Below are 22,452 nucleotides of genomic sequence, written 5' to 3' on the forward strand. Positions count from 1 at the left end.
GATGCTTGCTTTTTTATGTCTTCTAACTTTTAAGTGAATATTTTCCTTTACAATTTGGATCATGTACTTTTCCTCCACAAAAAATAGCTATTAGGTGCATTACTTGTGACATACTCCCAGAGTTAAAGAGAAAAATGCCTGAAAGAAAAAAAATAGTACTCAAGCAATCAGCAAATAAAAGTTGTTTATATTTACTTAATACTAAGAACACAGATATCCTAAAGAAGAGACAATTTAAGAAACCATTTATTCTACACAGGATTTTGACCATAAAAACTAGTGATTCAAAGCTCTAAAACAGAACACACAAATACAGGAAAATGCAAAACATATTTTATCTCTTACCAGAATTTACCTCTTTAAAAGATATCAATGTTAAAAATGTGCAAAGAAACCGTACCCATAGTGTTTGGTTTTTTTTTTTTCGTACCCATAGTGTTTAAATAATAAAACCAATAGTTTATATATGACAAAAACAAAATTAAAGCATGTAAAATAGTGTGCAATTTATAGAATTCAAAGAAAGTCAGGGTGACTGAAAGTCAGGCCAAAGGAAAACTACTAGGGACAGGAGACATCTGCAGAGCAGGATGCTCCGAGGATGTCCACTGCAAGGCTGGAGGAACCCAGGGGGCTCTGAACACAGAGCAGTCACTGATAGGAGGGATAGACTGTAATATCTCGAACAGCCAGTAAATTAACTGGTGCTCTGGTAAAATTGCCAGGATTAAAGCCAATGTAGTTCTCAGTAAGAACCGTTCTCCCTGACAACATGGCCAGCATGTGGTGGAGCCGGGACCTGACGGCAGAACAGTGAAACTGCCGCTCTTTATTCAAGTTTCTAAATGAGTCAAAGTGGGGGGCGCCCCAGAACTGGGAATGTCCGGGAAGGACGAGTTCAGTGGTTCTGATGGAAGTCTGGGAGCCGATGGAGCTTGCCACAGAGCCTTGGGAAGACAGCGAGGAGTACGAATTCAAACTGGAAGATCTCGAGACGGACATCTTTGATACAGGCGACCCTTCCTTAGACTGGGCTCCCTGAGAAAAGACAGCATTCTCGTCCACATCAGTCTGGGTGGTGGCCGACATGAACCGAACCATGGTTTGGGAGCTCGCTGCCCTGGTGGCAACTGCGGTTTGGGTCCCGGCACTGGTTATGGCGGTGCTGGTTTGTGTTCCCGAGTCACTCACGCTCACCCCCGGCATCTCCTCTCCTGGCTCTGTCTGAGTGGCGGCATCAGCCACCTTCCCACCTTCTGGTTCTTCCTTGTGGCTGTTCAAGTAGTCTTCCTCGCTGATGGTGGAAGACTCAGAGTCGTGGCGCCTGGCCTCTGCCCTGTCCTTGGTGGGTGCCCCACACAACAGCTCGGCCTTCTTGGGGGTGCTTGAGAGCCTGGCCAGCCGCTGCCGCAGCAGATTGCCCAACGTGAGCTCCTTAGGCAGTGGTTTCCGGTCAGCCAGATGGTCAAACTTGCCGTTGCTCTGGAAGCTGGACAGGAGCTTGGAGCTGATGGGCTTCGATTGCGCATACAGTATTCGGAACTCCAAATCAAAGTGTTCAACCACTTGGCCAGACAGAATGACCAAATTACTGCTATTTAATTTGCCATCTGTCCATGTAAAGCTTGAGGATTAAAAACAAACAGACGCTGGTAAGAATAAGCAACTTTTAGTCTTTTCTTATGTCAATCTGAGTAATAAAGCCCAGATCTCCTGCTACATACGATTCATAACTATGATGACAGCATACCTATCATGTAGTATAAATCATGTAGAGTAAATTCAGCCTTAACATAGGCATATGACATATATAGGTTAACATAAAAGTTAAAAGACCAACTGTTTAACACACAAAAACCTACACATCTTCAGCCTCAGTTTTTAAAAACTAGAAAGGATTTTGAAAATATTCGGCCCGTTGCCATTTTCAAAGTGAGGAAACAGCTAGTGGGTTCATAGCAGGAAACTGTGGGGGACCCCAGACCAGGCCGTTCTTCAGTACGGCCAGTGCCCCGCTGTTATTCTAACTGTGACGCTGTTGCTGGAAGCACATTCAGAGCTGAGTAGGCCACGTGCCCCTGACTGTCCAGCATCCCTCCTCCTTCCGCTGGTGACAGAACCCACGCCCACCCTAGCTAAGGAGGTCTTCATTTATGCACCTCTCCAATTACAAGAGCATATTACCAGGATGGCCAGACTATCCTATCCCCTTGGAGGTAGGTACCCAGGGTGGGCATGTGACCCACTTCAGGCCAAGTAATTTTTCAAGGATTAAAGCAGTGCTGAGAGAAATAAAGTCTCTCTTTGGGAGACAACTATGAAAGGCCACAAGCTATGAAGCCTGGATCTATGCCTTCAAATGGAGAACTCACTGAGAATAAAGACCAACTGGAGAAAAACAGAACCAGAAGACAGTGTTCAGATAAATGGATGGCCTCTAGGTCAAGAAGAGCTAAAAACCTTTTGACACTTCTAAGTCACAAGAGTCAAAAAAAACTCCATCTGCATAGTTTGAGTTAGCTTTCTGCACTTGCAATCACCCCGCTGAGAGAGAAGAATCTTTTGAAAACCCTCAATGGGATCACATAAATAAGACACCTGTCTAATATCAGAATTATAAAAATGTCCACAACAAATGAAAGCTTTCATCATCTTCATCCTCAATGGTAGTATACTGCATTTGTAGAGGGTGGTTTTTATATTTTAGGATAGCCAAAGCCAGTTAAGCTAAGTTTGGCTAATACAGATCAATCTTACTTAAGGTGAAAAATCTAGATTTCTCCAGTTATTTAAAATTTCTTATGGCCCTAACCGGTTTGGCTAAGTGGATAGAGCGTCCGCCTGGGGACTGAAGGGTCCCAGGTTCGATTCTGGTCAAGGGCATGTACCTTGGTTGTGGGCACATTTCCAGTAGAAGGTATGCAGGAAGCAGCTGATCAATGTTTCTCATTGATGTTTCTAACTCTCTCTCCCTCTCCTTTCCTCTCTGTAAAAATCAATAAAACATATTAAAAAATAAAAAAAACAAAATTTCTTATGAAAGGAAGTTTCAAGGAAAAGTGTGAATTTCCCCCAGCATTGAAGGTACTGTTTGAGAAGAAAACATCAAGGCTTTCTTCATCTCACTGTCTGCATCGCCCACAAATCTTTCCATGCCCACCTTTACCCAGGGCTGACATATAATTATCACTCAGGAATGGGTGTTTCTTTAAAAATGAGTTTTTCATTTTTAAACTCTACAGACACACCTCATGCACCCCACCCCATCAGACAATCAAATGCAGAGCTGGCCAAACATCGAAGCCGCAGGAGAAAAAATGGCATGTCTCAACTTCTGGAGATTAGTGTTAACCACTCATTACCTCCACCCTCTATTCAACTTCTCTGCATTCTCCCTTAAGATGCCGTTGCCAATGTGAGACTTCAAAGGTGGAGTCAGAAGATGGATCAGTACTTTCTAAAGCACAAGATTACAAGGCTTGAAGCAAGGTGCAAGAATTACGTGTACGCTGACAGCTTCAGCTCTGCCCTCTACTCTGATGCCCATGGCTGAGACTGCCCTTACCACCAAGTGAGCAGGGACAAGGCGTTCAAAGTACCCAGGAACCAGACTTGAGACTGGTCCTGTCACTGTTATTCCTAATTCATCCACTGTGGGCCTAGCTGCAGCCTGAATCTAGGACTTGCTCACCATGCGGTCTCCAGACAAATTTCGACCTCTGCACTTCAGTTCTGTGGACCACAGGGTATAGGGGAGGTCACCCTACCTTCTGTAGGAGGAAGCATTGATTAACCTACTCACACACAGATGCACACATCTCAGAATGCCTGGCCATAAAGCCTGGCGTGAGGGGGTGGGATGGTGGGAAGCTTTTGCCTTTACATAGCATGCTTCTCCTAAAAGATTTAGATTAATAAGCATGGACAGGTGAGAAACTTACCTGTAGGAGCCTGTAGCCACTCGAATGCCATCAATCAATGTGAACTTTTCATGAACCTTCCCAACAATTTTAGTTCCTGACCTTGCATAGTAGATATTTCCTGTAATAGTTCGAACTGTCATCAGCTGTTGGCAGGAGAGTGTAGAAAAAAGAAATGAACAATCTAGTGAACAAATGATTAAGACAAGACATGAGGGCTTAGCTTAGAATTCCCAAACAGACAAATTTATTGGCCAATGAATGGTTCACAGTCACCATTCAGGAGCTCAAGTAATGTTGCTTCACATTTAGTCCAGCTTCTCATATGCCCATATCTTATATTTATTTTTGAGATTCTTAGTTCATATGTACATGTGCTCTAAAAGAAGACTCACTTTTTGATGATACTAAAAATAGAAACTAAGAAATAATTTTTTAAATAAAACATGGGGGATTAAATTATCACAGGAAACATACTACTAATAGGTAACATCTTAACAAACGTTTAAAGAAGCTAAATTGATATTTCTCCTACTTCTTCTGTCTAATAGACTCACCAGTAAATAACAGACCATCCTCACCTCTCGGGTCTAGAGAACATACAATGAGCCTTTTCTAATATAGGACTTGAGGGAGCAAACATTCATATCACATGTGGCTTAATCAGCAATGTCATATTTTCTACAAGTATGTATTTACCAGAAAAGTACAATGGAGTCATACTGGGGTTATATACTGCATGCACATGCATAGTTATATTTGTAAAATGACACACATAAATGTATATACAATGGTATGCAAAATACTAAGACAATCTGCATCTTTGGGGCAGATTGGTAGTTAAATATTTTTAGAAATCTTACACATTTAAATTAAATGTTTAAGATTTTTGTTTGACTCTCTCATTCATTCTACAAACAAAGAAAGCCCCTATGTGCCAGCCCTTGAAATAATACAGATATGAGTCATGTTTCTTGCGATAAGGCAAAGGCATGCTCCTGACCTGCAAGGACTAAACAGGAGAGAGAAAAGTAGTGTGTGATTAAAAACTATAGCAAGACTAAATCATCCAAAGAAGTGAAAATCTATGTCTACACAAAAAAACCTGTATGCAAGTATTCATAGTATTCATTCATAACAATAAGACTGGGAATTGTTCTAATGCTTTTCAATGGATGAACAGTTACACAACCATAACATGATACTACTCAGCAATTAAAAAGAACACACACACAACAATTTGGATGGATCTCAAGGGCTTTATGCTGAGGGAAAAAAGACAGTATCAAAAGATCAGATTCTATATGGTTCCGTTTATGTAGCATCCCCTAAATGACAAAATTATAGAGATGGGGAACAAGTTAGTGATTTCCAGGGTTAAAGATGGTAGGAGGAGGGTCAAAAGGGGAGTAGATGTGACTATAAAGGTGCAGCATGAGGGAGATCTCAATGGCACAGAATAGCTCTGTATCTTGATGATGGTGGTGGTGGTTACTTATATGCACATGTGACAAAATGGCACAGAACCCATGTCCATTTCCAGATTTTGCTATCTATAATAATAAAAGCATAATATGCTAATTAGTCCAGACGTCTTTCCAGACAAAGCTGGGGCTGCGAGGGAATCCGGGTCCTGGGTGCCAGCAGCTGGGGGAAGGAAGGCCTACTCTTGCACAAATTTCGTGCATCAGGCCTCTAGCTGTACTATAAGTTACATAGACATAACCATTGGGGGAAACTGGGGGAAGGATCCATGAAAACGGCTGTAATATCTGCAATTCCTATTAATCTATCACTTCAAAAATAAAAATAAAAAGCAAACCAAAGAAAACTATGGGAACACATAACATCACTTCAATGGTATTCTTGCCAAAATGCATAATCTGAATTTAACCATGAGGAAGCATCAGAAACCTAAATTCTATAGAAAACTGGCTAGTGTTCTTCAAAAGAGGTAAGACCCAAAAAGACAAAGGAGGAACAGTTCAGGATGAGAGGAAGCAAAGGACATGTGACAGCTATATGCCAGCTACGGTCCTAGATTGAATCCTGGACAAGAAAAAGGACTTCCATGGAATGATTAGTGAAATTTATGAGATCCTAAGCAGAGCTTCAAAGAATCAACATATAATAAAAAGCATAAAAAATACCACTATGGGCAGATTTAGGCCTGCTTTTGTGCTTCTTTCTCTCTGGCCCTTATATCAGAATATGCCACAGGCCTCTGTGATTGTGGCCAAAGCACTCTTGAGGCCTATACACAAATGTGTGACCAAGTTCCTACACACAGAATGCCCAGTATCTGAACCAGTTGCAGAGCCAGGGCTGGGGGAGGAAGTCAGCCCCGGCTCGGTGAGGCACATGTTCACCAGCAGAGACACCGGGTGTGAGAAGCAGCCAGCAAAGATGGTGCTTCCCTATGAAGGAGTTAAGACATGATGAAAATTGGTGAGGCCAGAGGTACAGACCTCCCTTCAACTCCTCCTGCAGACATAAAAGACAACCATAAAGACACCAACCAGCCCTGGGCAACTGAGTAGGCAGATGGTACTCCTAGATTTCTGCCAAGTAGATGAATCACAGACAATCACTTGACCAAAGTGGTGGCTAGAAGTGATCTGTGATTTTCCTGCTGATAACATACCACCTTAATTACAGAATGAGTGCCTTGAAATTAAACACTGATGCCTTCAATTTCCTCACCCGGCTCTCTGTGAGCAGTCATAAATCAACATTTGGCTACAGGACAATGTACTTTTCCATGCCTGATCTGCATATTCCTTGGGTTGACCTGATCTCATCTTTTATTTGATTTTTGGGTCACATGGCTGGTTCATTTCTTTGGGTCTCCATACTACAACCCTACCTCCACCATGATTTGCTTTGTAGCATTAGCAACAAGTTGAAAATTACCTAATTAAACCCAATCCTCAGTTTCCTCATTAGGGAAAACAACCAACAAGAACTCTGTGGGAGAAGTTAAATAGCTAAAATTTTGCAAAACCAAAATTGCTTGATAATAACAAGGCAGTAACTGTATGTCCCATATGCAGTAACTCATATTTCTTGTTCATTTTGCTGACTGTCTTATTTCCAGTACTTAGAATAGCTCAGAGTAGGTGCTAATAGGCGATGAACTAAGTTGATTAAATTCTGAAGGTCACAGGTTAAGTTGATTAAAAAAAAAAAAGAATGGTGTAATAAGTATGACTATTTTTCTTGCCTCTTTCCACTAACGAGAGCAAGCTAGTTAAGTTGTACAACCTTAAACTTTTAAAAAATATTTTTTTATTTATTTCATAAAGGAATGGAGAAGGAGAGAGAGAGAAATATCAATGATGAGAGAGAATCATGGATGGGCTGCATCCTACAGGCCCCTTACTGGGGATCGAGCCCACAACCCGGGCATGTGCTCTTGACAGGAGTTGAATATGGGACCCTAGTCTGCAGGCCAACGCTCTATCCACTGATCCAAAACAGCCAGGACGAACCTTAGATTTACATACAGTCACACTCAGAGCAAAAGACATGAAAAGCCTAATTTTATAGAGACATGACAGACACCATGGAACAGTGATGGCAGATGGGGAGTCAGACTCCAGTCCCACTAACTTTCCAGTTGTAGACACTGGGTTCTGTGTGTCACCCCTTCCTGCCACTTACTCGATAAGCTTCTGTGGGGATTAAATTTAATATTTGTCAAGAGCCTAGGCCAGCGCCAAGGACACCATAAATGGTGGTCATTATGATTAAATGAGAACCTAGCAGCACTACAGTCAAAAGCAGCAGCATCCAAAGCAGCCCCTTGACGTGGTCAGGCTCCTAGTTAGGAGGCAGCATGATGTGAGGGAGGGACCAAGATTTGAATCCTGACTGCCGTTTCTTTGCTGTGAGACTTCAGGCAAATAAATCATCTTGCTCATGGCCTCAGTTCCCTCTCTGATCATGGGGATACCACTACCAACTGCCATGTAGATAGGTCCTATTTTTTATTTGGTGAAATCAGTCACAGTGTAACACAAACCTTTTCTTGTTCAGGATGAACTTTCAGATCCATACACATATCCAAAAACTGAGAGAGCAGAGCCTGGTCCAGAAGGATGTACACAGCAACTCCCCGTTTCCGACATATTTCCTGCAGGTCTCTGAAGATGTCGATGTCTGTGAATACATCCATCACCACGGCAATCACCTGCAGGGTCAGGGTGAGAAGGGCAAGCTGTCAGCTCGTACCACCACCATCTGCAGCCCCGTGTCCGGACTCTGGACCCTCTCTCATAGCTGGGAAAGGATCCCCATCCTATGATATCCTTCCTTCTCCTCCTGCACTATTGCTTCCCCCCTCACTGTGGACTCGCTTCCACCTCCAAAGACACTGTGGTCACTGTATCCTACTGGAGTTGGCCTAGCTCAGTGGTCGGCAAACCATGGTTCGCGAGCCACATGCGGCTCTTTGGCCCTTAAGTGTGTCTCTTCCACAAAACACCACGTGCGGGCGAACACATACCGTGTGACTGAAACTTCATGGCCCATGCGCAAAAGTTGGTTTTCGGCTCTCAAAAGAAATTTCAATCATTGTCCTGTTCATATTTGGCTCCGCTGATTAATGAGTTTGCTGACCACTGGCCTAGCTAACCCTCCCAACTGCCTCCCAGCCACTCCCCTCCACACTGGCTAATTTCTCAGAAACATACATTAATCCACTGCCCTACCCTCCTATGATCCTGTTCCATTCAACTTCTCTTCTTTTACTAAACCCCCTTCCTGTCCTACAGGCTCAGCTCAGCTCAAACTAGCAAGCTGTCTAGATTCTGTGGCTAACACACCACTCTCTTAGGCCTGTTGCTTCCACACTGGCTTCAGTTTCCTGTCTGTAAAAGTAAACAAAACCTTAGATTCTCTGAGGCCCCTCTGGGTGGAGCATTCTCTAAGTCTGTGGTTTTGAGTACTGTCCGATTTTGGATCATAAGCGCTGAGTTTTTGTTAGACAGGTCCACCCCGTCCACCACTAACTCAGAGCTTGGAAATGACCATGCCAGGCAAGCAGATCCTTCCACATGTGCCTCTAACACTGATACCAAATATTCATATGGTTCTACTCCCTCCACTCGTCAGGATCCAACCAAATGGCTCCCACAGCACCAGTCTCCCTCTATAGAAAGTGGTCTCTAGTTCTTGAGTATCTATCTGCCCACAGTATAAGGCACAAGAACAGGAATGTGGAAATATATCCTAAGGATTCTGTCCTGGTGCTTGACCAGTCCTTTCTTCTCCCCATTAGACTACAGTTAAGAGATGCCTCAGTCAGGTCTCTTTGGGAAAATTACAGCTGTTTCCAATGTCTGTATCCTTAGCTGCAAAATGTTTGTTAGTGAGAACTAAATTATTATGTTACATGAAATGCAAGGCATAAAAGATGTCTTAAATATCTGTTCATTGAATCACTTTCCCAGTCCAGAGTTTGAGCTGTCCAGACAGTTCAACACAGGGAGGCATGCGCCAGCTCCCAGCTTTAATGGCTAAAGAGGGACTGCTCCAGACACATAGCTTCTAATCACAACCTTTACAGGTTTAAACCATGGCCCTCAGCGCACTCCTGGCAGGGCCCTGGGGGTGTAAAACATCCAGGCTCAGAAACAAGTCCCTGCAAATGGAGTCATAAGTGGGGGTGTAAGCTAACAAAACTGTTCCCCGAAGCCAAGGCTTGTAGCCTTTTACAATCTGCGGCTGTGAAGGCTTCTCTCTCTTCCCAATCTCAGCAGTAAAAATGTCTTTTATAATCACGTTAACTTTGTTTTGAACGTTAAAGTATTTACAGGTCTCACGTCTACGGGAGCAGAGGCATTTGAACGGGACTGATTCAATGTCTGGCCTGAGAGGACTCAGGATAGTACCTAACAGTATTTACCCCTTAATTATCTGGGGGATAGGGGAAGAGGCAGAAAGACAATTATGCTGTCTTTCTCTAACACACAAGTCTCATCTACAGGAGGAGGGACCTTGAAATGAGAACATCTGGAAAGATCAATTTATCTCTCTGGCTGTTTCTCCCCTTTCCTCCCCTCCCCATTTTTTGTTTTTAACTTTATTTTTTTTGCTGACACTATTACAGATGTACCTGTTTCCCACCCTTTGTGCATCTTCATGCAGCCCCCGAATCTTCCCCGATCTGGCGGAAACCCCGGCTGTGAGCTATTCTTGGTAAAGGGTACAGGGAAACTCACTGGGCACAGTAATTTACAAAATAAAGAGTTCTCTCTGAATTGGTGGTATCTTCAGAAGTCTATATCCTCTGATGGGTTTTTATTCATCCTAACTGGAGTTGTAGCAACCCCATGCATTGAGGACACATAGCAATAGTTAAAAGGCAGAAAAAGCCTGGGCACACAAATCCCCGCTCGGTGTGACCCTGGGCAAACTGCCCCATGTCTCTGAGCCTCGTTTTCCTCCTCTGGAAGATGTGGATAATATCAGCATCTACGTCAAAGGGCTGTTGTGAGGGTTAAATGAAGGGGCTCAGGCTTGAAACTGGTGTTCAATTTTGCAGCCAGCACCCCTTCAGAGTCTACTGCGAGCAGAATCTTTGTGCTAGGCAGAAAGGCGGCTGTAAAGAACTTGACCAAGACACAACTCACCTGCAAAGAGAGGACATGGGACGCGAGGAAGAGAAATGACGGGCACTGTTAGAGGCAATGGAGTAGGGGACACTACGGAGAGCAGGGACAGGAGAGCTTCTGCCCTGCAGTGGAGGGCACACCACAGCACTCACTGTTAACCAAGTAAGAGCAGGGATTTCTGGAGGAGAGGGCATCTGAGCTGAATCACAAACAAGGACAAGGTTTGAACAGGGGGGAAAACGAAGGGGAGGACACTCTGGCAGGAAGCCACGTGATGACAGAGGAAGAAGTAGGAAATACTGGGGTATGTACCAGTTTGGCTGGCACGTGGAGTATGCACAGAAGGGAGCAACAGGACATGACTGAGAGATAGATCTAAGAGCAAGATCACAGAAGGCCTTGAACGCCAACCAAGCCATCAGTATTACACAGGCAATGGAGGGAAAGGGTTTAAGAAGAGTAATGAGTTCAAAGTGAAGACCACAACAGACTGAAGAAGCCGGTGCTGGAAGAAAGGAAGGGGTAGGCTGGTGATCTGCCCCACCTCCTCCAACACAGGTCCATGTACCCAAGTGCCCAAAACACAGCAGGCACTCAGATACTTTTAGGTTCGGCAAGCATTCAGGAACACTTTATTTTTTAAATGTGAAGAGGTTTTGATGATGGAAGCCATGAGGATTAAAGAGGAAAGGGGCTATGGGAGAGCCAAGCAATGGACTGCATGGACTGGAGGAGGAAACAAGAGGGAGGGAAGGGTGGCAAGAGGCAGAGGAAGATTCAGGTTTACATAAACAGCAAAAGAAAGAAGCTTGAGAGAGAAGCTTCAAAACCGGCAGTAAAACCTTCCTGGGGTTGGGGAAAGAAGGGGGAGATTCTATACAGGAGTAAGAATGAGAGTAAAGCTCACAAGAGAAAGCTAGAGGAACACAGATCCTGCTTGCTTCTCTTATATCCCACTATTCCTTCAAACATCCAGTGAGCCGACCATCAGCCTGGCATGGCGCTGGGCTTTGAGGAACTAGGGTCAATCAATGTCCTCAAGAAACCCTACTACTAAGGGGCACAGGAGATGGGCCAGGGTGAAGACAGTGTGATGGGGCCAATGGGCAGGCACCAAGGAAGCCAGCCCCGCTGGCCAGGATAGAGAAGCCTGAGAACTGCTGGAGGCGGGGACTCAGGAGCAGGGCCAGCCATTAGCATAAATCACCTGTCAAATAGAATGTAGATTCACAACTCCATAAAACAATTGTACAAATGACTTTGTTAGGTTTCGCCGTTTGCTTTTAAAGCCTCAACCCTTCCTGTGTGTACTGAAAACAGCTGGTTTGAATGCTGGTCCCCAGCACCCACAGCGTATTTAGAGGATAGATAGAGGCATTTCTTCCTGGCTCCCCTGTACCCTTACTATAGCAGAACTCTTTTTTAAAGTATGTTTTAATTGATTTTTTATAGAAAGCGGGAGAAAAGATAGAAACATAGATCAGCTGCCTCCTGCACACGCTCTACTGTGGATCAAGCCCACAACCTGGGCCCTGACAGAGAACCAGAGACCTCTATGGTGCATGGGACAACACTCAATCCACTGAGCCATGCCAGCTGGGCTAGCGCAGGACTCAATACTTCTGTAGAAGGAACAGCCTGCTACATTGAAGCAATCAGTCAGTAGGCAATCCCTTCCCAGTCCCACCAGTCTCCATGCAACCAAGCTCTGCAAAGAACTAGACCTGGGTCTTCTCAAATCCCTGAGGGAACAGTCTCTTCAGTGAGCCAATCAATGACCTGGACTCATTCACGAGCCAGCCTAGTGCCAGCTTTCCAAGGCCGGACACTTCTCCTAGGTGCTGGTGTTCATGCTGCAGGGCCCCAGAAGTACATCTGGACTTGACAGAGGCATAGAAGCCAGTCACGGCTCCCTCCCTGAGGAATGAATCGGGGATGGACAAAGGAGAGATATCAGGAAGGTGGGCATCCCACGGCCATCAAGTGCCTGTGTGGTCACTGTGGACCCTGCCCTGTCCCAGCCTCTGCTTCATAGAGCCTGTCCACTTTCTTAGGGCTAGTACCCTGTTAAGTGGTGACTTTTGAGAGTCTATTCCAGTGTCAACACCCATCTGAAACTCAGTGCAAATTAGTCATGCCTGGTACCCCATACTGCTGTTCTACACTTGGTCAGCCACATCTGGAGCAGCTACACCTGTCAATCCCACATCATCATCACAGGTGACAAAGCCCCAAGCCTTACTCCACCCTATCAACTATCCCTTGCTGATTTATACCAAGGGACTTGGTGGTCCTCGCAGTTAGAGTAACAGTCTCAGGTATTCTTGATCTTTAGGAAGGGCACAAAACCTGTTTATGCTACTTTCCACATAGAACTGGAATCTTTTCTACATGTCTTCTTGCACAAAAGCTCTAAAGAGATATCTAGGTATTTCAAAACTCCATTAATTGTTATCCCCAATTTACAAATGAGAAAAATAAAGCTTGGAGAAGTTATGTAACTTGTTCAAAGTGACACACTTAAGCAAATGCAGGAGCTTGAATTTCAGCTCAGGTCTGTGTAACTCCGGAGCAATGTGGTAAAGTGTTAAATTAAAGATTACTCCAAACAAGTCTAGTAATGTTCAGTCTGCAAATGACTGAGAGCCCAGGCTAAATCCTGAAAGGATCAGTAAAATACCTGAAATCAAACCCACCACAGAGGATGATTACAAATAACATGCAATAAATCAGAGCAAATACTAAGGAAACTTGGAAACTCCCACATGCAGCTCTTTGGCCCCTTGAGTGTGGCTCTTCCACAAAATACCATGGCCTGGCCAAGTCTATTTTGGAGAAGGCATTAGAAGAAGTTTAAGTTTAAAAAATTTGGCTCTCAAAAGAAATTTCAATCGTTGTACTGTTGATATTTGGCTCTGTGCACTAATGAGTTTGCCGACCACTGCCCTAGACAGTGGGCACCTTTTCTCTGAAGGTGCTACTGCTAATTCCAAATGGACTAAATCAGGATGTCTTGAGAAACAAAGATATTATGTGAACAGGCTATAGAATTAGACCTGGACATGGATCCTGGATCTTCCACTTTCAAGTACTATGTACCCTCTAGCAAGTTACTGAAGGTGCAAATAATACTGCCTATATGTTATAGTGTTTGAGGGTTCAGTCAATGAGAATTCATGTCAACATTTGACAGTTACTGGCATAAAGAAAGTCTTTCTATGGCAGCTAATAGTTAGTCCCAATTCTGCCACTATTTCTGGCCAAGTCATTCCACACGAGCTGCCTCCTCAAACACATCCCCTTCCAGCTCTAAAGTCTGATTCATACGCCCTCGATGGGTTGGGCTGGGAACTGACCCAGCACACGAGCAACCTCAAGGGGCCACTCAGTCATTCCAGTTCTCATTCCAGTTCTTCCTCTGCGTGAAGCAGGATGTTTGTGTCAATCACCCCTTCCTACTGCACCTCAGTTTCCCTCCCTTCCCACCCATAGTCATAAAACAAGGACACGTGTGCAACATGCTTGGAATTCTACCAAAATTCTGCGCACAAAGATGCGTCAACCTATCCAGTGGTCAACATAGCCTGGCCGATGAGTTCCTCAAACTGACCACATGACACCCAAAGTCAATTTCCTTCAACTCCCTAGCCTAGGGCACCAGCCACATCTTCTGAAAATATTCTTGCTAAAAAAACAAAAGATAGCCTTAGCTGGTTTGGCTCAGTGGATACAGTGTTGGCCTGCAGACCAAAGGATCCAGGGTCTGATTCCTGACAAGGGCATGTACCTAGGTTGCAGGCTTCTCCCCGGCCTTTTACCCTGATCAGGGTGCCTGCAGGAGAGCAATCAATAGATGTGTTTCTCTCACATCAATGTTTGTCTTTCCATCTCTCTTCCACTCTCTCTAAAAAGATCAATGTAAAAATGTCCTCGGGCGAGGATTAACTATATATATATATATATACACACACACACACACACACACACACACACACACACACGACATATTTTCCCTCAATTTCTTACAGCTTTTAATACAACAGAAATTCTCTCCTTGAAATTTCTTTTAAACTATCATGATATCATCTCCAGGGTTTAATAAAAAGAAAACATAAATTTCCATACCAAAACCTAATTTTGCCTGTGTGTATTTTCTCTCTAGATTTCATAGGCTGTGGTTATAAAATTAACAATTCAAGTGTCAGATTAAAGTGTTGGAGAGCCTCCACCTGCAGAGAGGGGCACAGTGCCTCTCCAGGAAGGCAGGGGGAGGGAGCCAGGCTGTCACTGTGGAGGGACTAACCACACACACAGCCATATTTCCTGTCCTGTCCCAGCCTGAAGGATTCAGGTGGGCTGGGTTTTTAGAAAGGGAAGGAATAGCATCAAGAAATGGTTTTTGTGTTTTGGATTTTGGTTTTTGCAGGGGGAAGGGTTGTGGGGAGAGGGAAGGGCTTGTCAGTCAATCATTCTGAGTTATTATTTTATAATTACAGAAAACATTTGCTTGGTTCCAAAATCCAATCTACAAAACAAGGAACATTCAGAAACCCTGAATTACATCCTTACTCCTTCCCTCCTGTTTCCTTTCCTTTCCTCCCTCCCCATTAAGATAATAATTTCAATTAGTTTTCAGTTTATTCTTCCACTTTTTAAAATAAAAATGTGTATGTGTATGCATGCTTAAACATACTTAATATAAGCAAGTATGAGTATGATGTTTATACATGTGTGAATGTGTTCATTATCCCTCTGCAGATAAAAGGCTGTAGGTATGATACACATTGTCCTAGACTAGGGCTGTCCAGCAGAATCTTCTGAGATGGCAGGTGTTCTGTATCTGTGCTGCCCAACAAGATAGGTACTAGCCACTCGTGCCTATTAAGAACTTGAAATGTGGCTAGTGCAATAGAGGAACTGCTTTTTATCGCGTTTCATTGCAATTCATATAAATTTAAATTGCTACATGTGGTTAACGGCTACCGTGTTGGTCACTGAAGTTCTAGACACTTCATATAAAAAAATGAGTTAGTCCTCATCCCTTTTTAGAGCAGCAGGACACTCCATTATGTAGAAGAGTAGGTTTACTCACCAGCCCTCCCCAGGAAGTGCTGAGCCCTTCTGGGCTTTTGCTATTAAGTTAATGCTACAACAAATAACCTACTGCATATATTTATTCAGATTTTTGCCACCAAATCCCAGTGCAGAGGTCCTATCATTTGCATCAGAAGTTTTAGAAAACCAACACATACACACTACTTCTTTTTCTTGAGATAATTTATCCTTTACCCACAAAATAATCCACAGCTTCTCTGATGGGTTTAAAGAGAAAAATAAAAATAAAGAAATGAAATGGCAAGCAGAAAATAAAATAGTGGTTGCCAGGGGCTGGGAGGACAGAATAGGGACTTCAATAGGATATGGAGTTTCCATTTTGTAAGGAGAAAATGTTCTGGAGATATGTGGTGGTAATGGTTGCACAGCAATGTAATTTATTTATTTACTTATTTATTTTAATTTTAAAAAATATATATTTTATTGATTTTTTACAGAGAGGAAGGGAGAGAGACAGAGAGCCAGAAACGTCGATGAGAGAGAAACATCGACCAGCCGCCTCCTGCACATCCCCTACCAGGGATGTGCCCGCAGCCAACGTACATGCCCTTGACTGGAATCGAACCCGGAACCTTTCAGTCCGCAGACCGACGCTCTACCACTGAGCCAAACCAGTTTCGGCAGCAATGTAATTTATTTAATGTACACTTAAAAAGTGATGTTTGCCTGGTCAGTGTGGCTCAATGGTTGAGCATCAACATCTGAACCAGGACATCTCTGTTGGATTCCTGGTCAGGGACATGCCAGAGTTACGGCTCAATTCCCAGTAGGGGTTGTGCAGAAGGCAGCTGATCAATGATTCTCTCTCACTGATGTTTCTATCTCTCCCTCTATCTTCCTCTCTGGGGGGAAAATAAACATTAAAAAAAAACAACAACGGTAAATTTGTGATGTATATTTGACCACAATTAAGAAGAAATGCTGCTCAGCACCCTACCATGAACAGGCCAGCCCCTTGAGACACAGAATTATCTGGCCCAAATATCCACAGTGGCAAAGTTGAAAAAGCCTGCCCTATGTTGATTTGAGCATCTGGCACAGAAACTGATCACACCACACAGGCTCTATTGTAACCCAGAGGAGAGTTGAGCAACATCAGGAAAGCCTTAATTCAGATACAACCTCGTGCACACCAGGGGCCTCTGACAGATTCCTCAGCTGCCACTTGTCCTGGCAGGACTCTTGGTCAACCCAATGACAGCATCTACTAATGCTCAGGTTATCAGAAGGATACCCAAGGGTGTAGTCACAGCAAAGTGCCTCTTTGAAGCAAAAGCACAAACGGAATAGGCAGCTGTTAAGAAGGATGGCTCTGAGGAGTGAGGAGCCTCCTGGGAAGGTGGGCTTTGCCCATGCAGAACGCAGGTCCAGCCCCAAAGCCAGAGCAGAGACACGTGAACAAATGAGGGCATGCCCCTGGTAAGGGGCGTGAAGGAGGCAGCCAATCAACGTGTCTCTCTCCTCCTCCTCCTTAAAAGTCAGTAAAAATAGATATTTTAAAATATACAATAGCACAGGCCAGTGTGGCTCAATTGGTTGAGTGCCATCCCATGCACCAAAAGGTCAGCAAATTCTATTCCTGGTCAAAGCACATACCCAGGCTTAGGGTTTGATCCCCAGTCAGGGTGCATATGGGAGGCAACCGATTGATGTTTCTCTCTCATATCTCTCTGTCCCTCTCCCTCTGAAATTAATAACCAACCACCAAACATTTAAAAAATACACTAGTACAGGAATAGATTTCGGAGTAGGTGTGTAAGGTAAGGTAACCAGATCGTCCCGCTTTTGGTGGGACAGTCTCAATTTTCAACAATTTTTCCCGCGTCCCACGGCGTTTTAAAAAAAGTCCCAATTTTTGGAAAGATTGGAAAGATTCTTTCCAAAAATTGGGACTTTTTTTAAAACGCCGTGGGTCGCGGGAAAAATTGTTGAAAATCAGGACTGTCCCACCAAAAGCAGGACGATCTGGTCACCTTAGTGTAAGGCGATAATTCTATATAGTTCAAAATTACCCTGAAAATTCCTTAGGAAGCAAACATCTCTGCTTTCAAAAAGTCTGAAGCAGCCCAGCCAGTGTGGCTCAGTGGTTGAACACAGACCTATGAACCAGGAGGTCACAATTCAATTCCCCGTCAGGGCATATGCCTGGGTTACAGGTTTGATCCCCCTGTCTCCCTCATAAGCCTCTGTCCACCTGAGGACAACAATGGCCCCTTATCTCCACATGGCACAGGCAGAGTGAGGTGGCTGACAATGGTTAACAGATGCTGTGCCTTAGTTTGAGTCCTGGCTCTGTCCTTCATCAGTTGTGAAATCTCAGTAATTCCATTACATGCAAAATGGGATTACATGGAACAGTGCCTTACAAGAAAACATTGGTGTGTGTGTGTGTGTGTGTGTGTTTAAATAAGATGGTTTCTGAGATACCGCATTTAGCAAGTCTCAAATCCAACTCATCTCCCCATCCATACCTCCAGCCTTATTCTCCTGTATTCTAATTTGGTAGAATCAAGCTAAAAAAAATCTCTATCCTGATCTCTTCCTATACCTTCTTCTTATTTTTGCCTACTCTCCTGCTCCCTCCCTCACCATCCTTCCAGGCCATCTAATGACCAAATCCTATCAATGCTACCTAAAATTCATCTCCCTGCCCCAGCCCTGTCTCATTAGCACACACCTTCTTCTAACACACAGATCCCTCAGGTCCCTTTCTTACAGCCACCCTGGATACCAGTCTCTAACGCACCCACCAACTGCAGGAACACCAAACTGATCATGCTGCTCTCCTCCCTCTAAACCTTCAAGGGCTCCAATGCCCCTTCAAGTAGTGTGCAAAGCCCGACATCCTGGCCTATGCCTCCCTCCAGCCTCCTCTCCTCCCACTAACCCTCACACACTTTCTGCTCCAGCAGTAAGGAACTTGGCTGCCTCCCAAACAGACAGGTCCTTTCACACTTCTGGGCCAGCCCCTGCCCTCTGGCCTGGCAAGCCCCACCACCCATCCTCTGGGAGGCAGCTCCAAGGTCACCACACTCCTGCGAGGCTTTCTTCCTTCAGCCCCTGCCCAACTCCCTGCTGCAACCTCACTGCTTCTCACCAGCAGACTGTCAATTCTCAAGCACAGGCAAGGATCATGCCCTCCTGTGGCCCCAGCCCCTGACATACAGCAGACACTGAAAAAGCAAGTACTGGGCACATGGGAGAGACACTGAAAATGCTTACCAAATTTAAAGGTAATGTGCCAGTTATCAGTTAAAAATCACCCAGGTTCCAAATACAGACTCTTAAAGATTTTAGTGTGGGGCTGGGTTGGGGCACAGCATGGAACAGGAGGTTCTCGCCAGGAATGGCAGCATTATAGAATGCCCCGGGCACAGCAGCGCCTGAGCGCCAGCCTGAGAGTCTATAGACAGTTTTCCCTCTGGCATTTGCTCCAGTGTCCCTTCACTACCACTAACATTAAAGCTGGGCAATAGGCTAGGGCAGTGGTCGGCAAACTCATTAGTCAACAGAGCCAAACATCAACAGGACAACGATTGAAATTTCTTTGGAGAGCCACATTTTTTAAACTTAAATTTCTTCTAACGCCATTTCTTCAAAATAGACTCGCCCAGGCCATGGTATTTTGTGGAAGAGCCACCCTCAAAGGGGCCAAAGAGCCGCATGTGGTTTGCCATCCACGGGGCCAGGGCAATCTCTCTCTTGTATGGAGACCTGTTCGTTCCTTTTCTCAAGTTCCAAGTGCCCAGGTTCTCATCCTGGAGGTGAGCTTTGGGAATGCACACCAATCCCACCATGGAGCCTCTTTCGATCTTCTTAATCTCTCACTGAACCCCGTGTCTGCAGCATCAGAAGGACCCTCTGCCCACCGGAAGCACTACAGAGCTGGTACTGGCCTCGCTGGATGGTCCCCTTTCCCATCTACTCCCCCAAAGGCCTCTTGTATCTCCTACCCACCACAACCCCATTATCAGGCAAAAAAAAAAAAAAAAACAGCCAGCGTCAGGAACACCGGGAGACTTGGGGCTTGCTCCTGGAGTTGGCTACCTCAACTAGACTCCATGCACAGATATGGTAACTCACACTCACACTCTGCCACCCCCGCTAGTCTTACTGCCATGCTCCTGGCCGAGACTACCCGCCCTGTGTGCTGCCTTCTTCCTCCCTGACTGCCGGGTACCAAGCACCTGCCGCAGTGCCATCCTGGCCGGTGAGAGGAGACCTCCCCCCCCTGCACCCCGCACCATGTCACACACTAAGAGCCCGACAACTGCACCAAAACCGCCGTGAGTGGAGTCGGCCTGGTGCCGGGGCTGCATTTTCCGAAGCCACTGCAAACTGGGGCATCATCGGGCCTGGGAAAAGGCAACTCCCTGCCCCACCCATTCCCAGAGGGAGAACTTTCCCCGCACTCCGCACGTGCCGCTGCCCCTGGGTGTGCTGTCAGCAGTGAGACAGGTGGAGGTCCCCGGCAACAACAACAGATTCCTACTGGCCCACGGCTGTCCCTGGGGACGATCCTTCAGCAACTTCTCCCTTGGCGAAGCAACTCCTGAGCAGCCCCGGAAGCAAGCGCGATCTAGTGCTGGCTGGCAGCCAGGAAAGGGTTTAACTAAGATTTGAAAACGGGGGTATGGATGGTCCCCTTTCCCAGGAGATGTGGCGATCAGGAGCTGGGACTCGGGCACAATTCGGTTCTCGGAGACCGGGACTCCTCCCACTCTCCCCGGCCCCCAGGAGGGACAGGAGGTCAGGAGTTGGAGGGGTGATCCTCGGGGTGGGGCCGTGCGCTCCCAAGAGGCCTCGGCTGTCCGTTCCTGAGGAGGGTGTCCGGTCCGCCCCGGGAGGCGCCGGCCGCGCCACTCACCTCCCGCGCCGAGCGGAGCTGCTGGCGCAGCGCGTCCTTGCAGCCGTGGGGGCCGCCGGCGGCCGCGCCGCGGGGCTGGAAGTGCGCCTCGACGCGCGTGGCGCCGCGGTAGGCGCCCTGGTAGAAGGCCGGCCAGCCGAGCTCCAGCGGCGGCGGCTCCAGGTCCGACTGCTCGGGGAAGTAGGTGCCGGACGAGCAGTCGTGCGACGAGCCGAACGAGTCCTCGGCCTCGGCCGCCGCCGCGCCCTCCTCGCGGGGCCGCTCGGCCGAGCGCAGGATGCCGCGCACCTCGTCGGGGTTGAGGAAGCGGCCCAGGCGCTCCCGGCGCAGGAAGGCCGCGAAGGCGTCGGGGCCGCCCGCCACCAGCTCCTCCAGCGCCAGGCGCTGCGCCTCGCTGTACAGCTCGGCCAGGTTGGCCGGCCCGCAGGGCGACAGGCAGGCGGCGGGCAGCTCGTCCAGTCCCTCGGGCAGCAGAGCCATGGCGACGCTCGGACCCTGCGGAGCTCGGGGGAGGGAGCACGGGGCAGGCGCTTTTATAGCCCCTTTGAATCAAACCGGCCCGCGCCATTGGCCGCGCCGCCCCGCCCCGGCCTTCCCATTGGCTGTTTGCTCCTAACGGCGGAGTGCGGACGCAGGGCATGCCGCTACGGCCCGCCCCTGGACGTTCATTGGCTGCCCCGCGGCCCGGCCCCGCCCCTCCCGGTCTCGCCCCGCCCCAGGTCTCCGCTCCTTGCAGAGGTCCAGCTCAGCTCTGGTTCTGGGGTTGCTTCATGGAACTTAATGTGGGCGACTATGTCCTGCTCCGGGGTAGTCGTTCCTGCGCGGGCCCCGCGAAGCACGGATCTCTTCACTGTCAGCTAAAGCAGGGGCAGCCCTGATGGCCGCGTGGCCCCGGTTGATGGCCCAGGCAACCGAGCCCGAACTGACGCCCGAGAGCCCAGCCCCTGCCATCCTAGCGCGCCCCCTGCCGGCGATCAGACCTAGACACTTGGAGAGGCAGGTGCCTGCTCACCAGGTATACTGGCCATGGCGGTGCTCCTGGATCCTCAGAGCTTGGGTGTGACCAGCCATGTCTCTTGCATTGAATCATGCATTCACCCTTAGGTAGCTTTCTCCTCTCTCACTTCATTGTGCTTTTGCCTGGCAAAACTCCAACCCACGCACCACCTACTTTCCACCTGCACCTAGTTGTGCAGGTTGACTAATTGTGCTTTAAATTTTATGATCTCCCGTGCCTGCTAGCCTACATTCCCTTCATTCATTTTACCTTTTCCTCTCTCTTACTCTTAAAGTTTGCTTCCTATTTCGCTGGGAGAATAAGACTTCCACATACTCTAATCATATCCTCGTCTCTGCCTACATACTGGGCCTTCTGCTCCATTTGGGCTCTAGTTGCCAGCCCCTCAACTATTCACCTATATCTCTTCAGCAATTCTCTCCTCTCTCCGGGATCATCCCATTCCCTTCTTTACTGGTTCATTCTTATCAGCATTCAAACATGCTGAAATATTTTTCATCTTAAAACAACCCTTTCTCAACCCTACGACGACATTTCTTCCTCCCCATTCCTCTGCTCGTTTTGATAACATTAAAACCTCAAGAGCATTGTGCATATTCACTGTCCTCCAGTTTTCCTGCCATTCTTTCTTGATCCCTGTTCAATCAAGCTTATGCCTCCTTGTCTAGGCCATCATGAACTCCACAGTGCTAAATCCAATAGTCAATTTTTAGGCCTCACTTTCCATGTGTAAATGAGAGGGCATATGTACAACTGCAAAGTGCTTCCTAAGTGTCACAGATTACCATCATTATTTAGAAACCAATGAACTTTTAAACTAGATGAATGCCCATTGTGGCAAAGAGACTTCTGCTCTGCCCATCCTCTCCCCATCCCAATCTGTTTTTTGAAGCTTTCCAAGCCCAGGTGTGGGGC

The 22,452-nt window shown here is 46.5% G+C and overlaps 1 protein-coding gene across 1 annotated transcript; it reads right to left on the bottom strand.

Annotated features, from left to right (window-relative positions):
- Window positions 1–486: 486 nt before the first annotated feature.
- On the bottom strand, window positions 487–21,063 carry FAM83D (family with sequence similarity 83 member D). The gene is made up of 4 exons (XM_036418040.2): window positions 20,520–21,063; window positions 7,945–8,112; window positions 3,942–4,066; window positions 487–1,624 (listed from the first exon to the last, which is right to left on the bottom strand). The coding sequence occupies exons 1-4, from the start codon at window positions 20,997–20,999 to the stop codon at window positions 652–654; spliced, it is 1,746 nt and encodes a 581-aa protein (XP_036273933.1). The 5' UTR covers window positions 21,000–21,063; the 3' UTR covers window positions 487–651.
- Window positions 21,064–22,452: the final 1,389 nt, after the last annotated feature.

Source organism: Pipistrellus kuhlii, unplaced genomic scaffold, assembly GCF_014108245.1.
Source record: "Pipistrellus kuhlii isolate mPipKuh1 unplaced genomic scaffold, mPipKuh1.p scaffold_m20_p_6, whole genome shotgun sequence".
Classification (NCBI taxonomy): Eukaryota; Metazoa; Chordata; class Mammalia; order Chiroptera; family Vespertilionidae; genus Pipistrellus; species Pipistrellus kuhlii.

Coding starts and splice junctions, on each gene's coding strand:
- FAM83D (XM_036418040.2), bottom strand. CDS start 20,999: ATGGCTCTGCTGCCCGAGGGACTGGACGAGCTGCCCGCCGCCTGCCTG. Junction 8,113..20,519: donor AGCTCCGCTCGGCGCGGGAG/GTGAGTGGCGCG, acceptor CTGACCCTGCAG/GTGATTGCCGTGGTGATGGA. Junction 1,625..3,941: donor GTGGCTACAGGCTCCTACAG/GTAAGTTTCTCA, acceptor TTAATCCTCAAG/CTTTACATGGACAGATGGCA.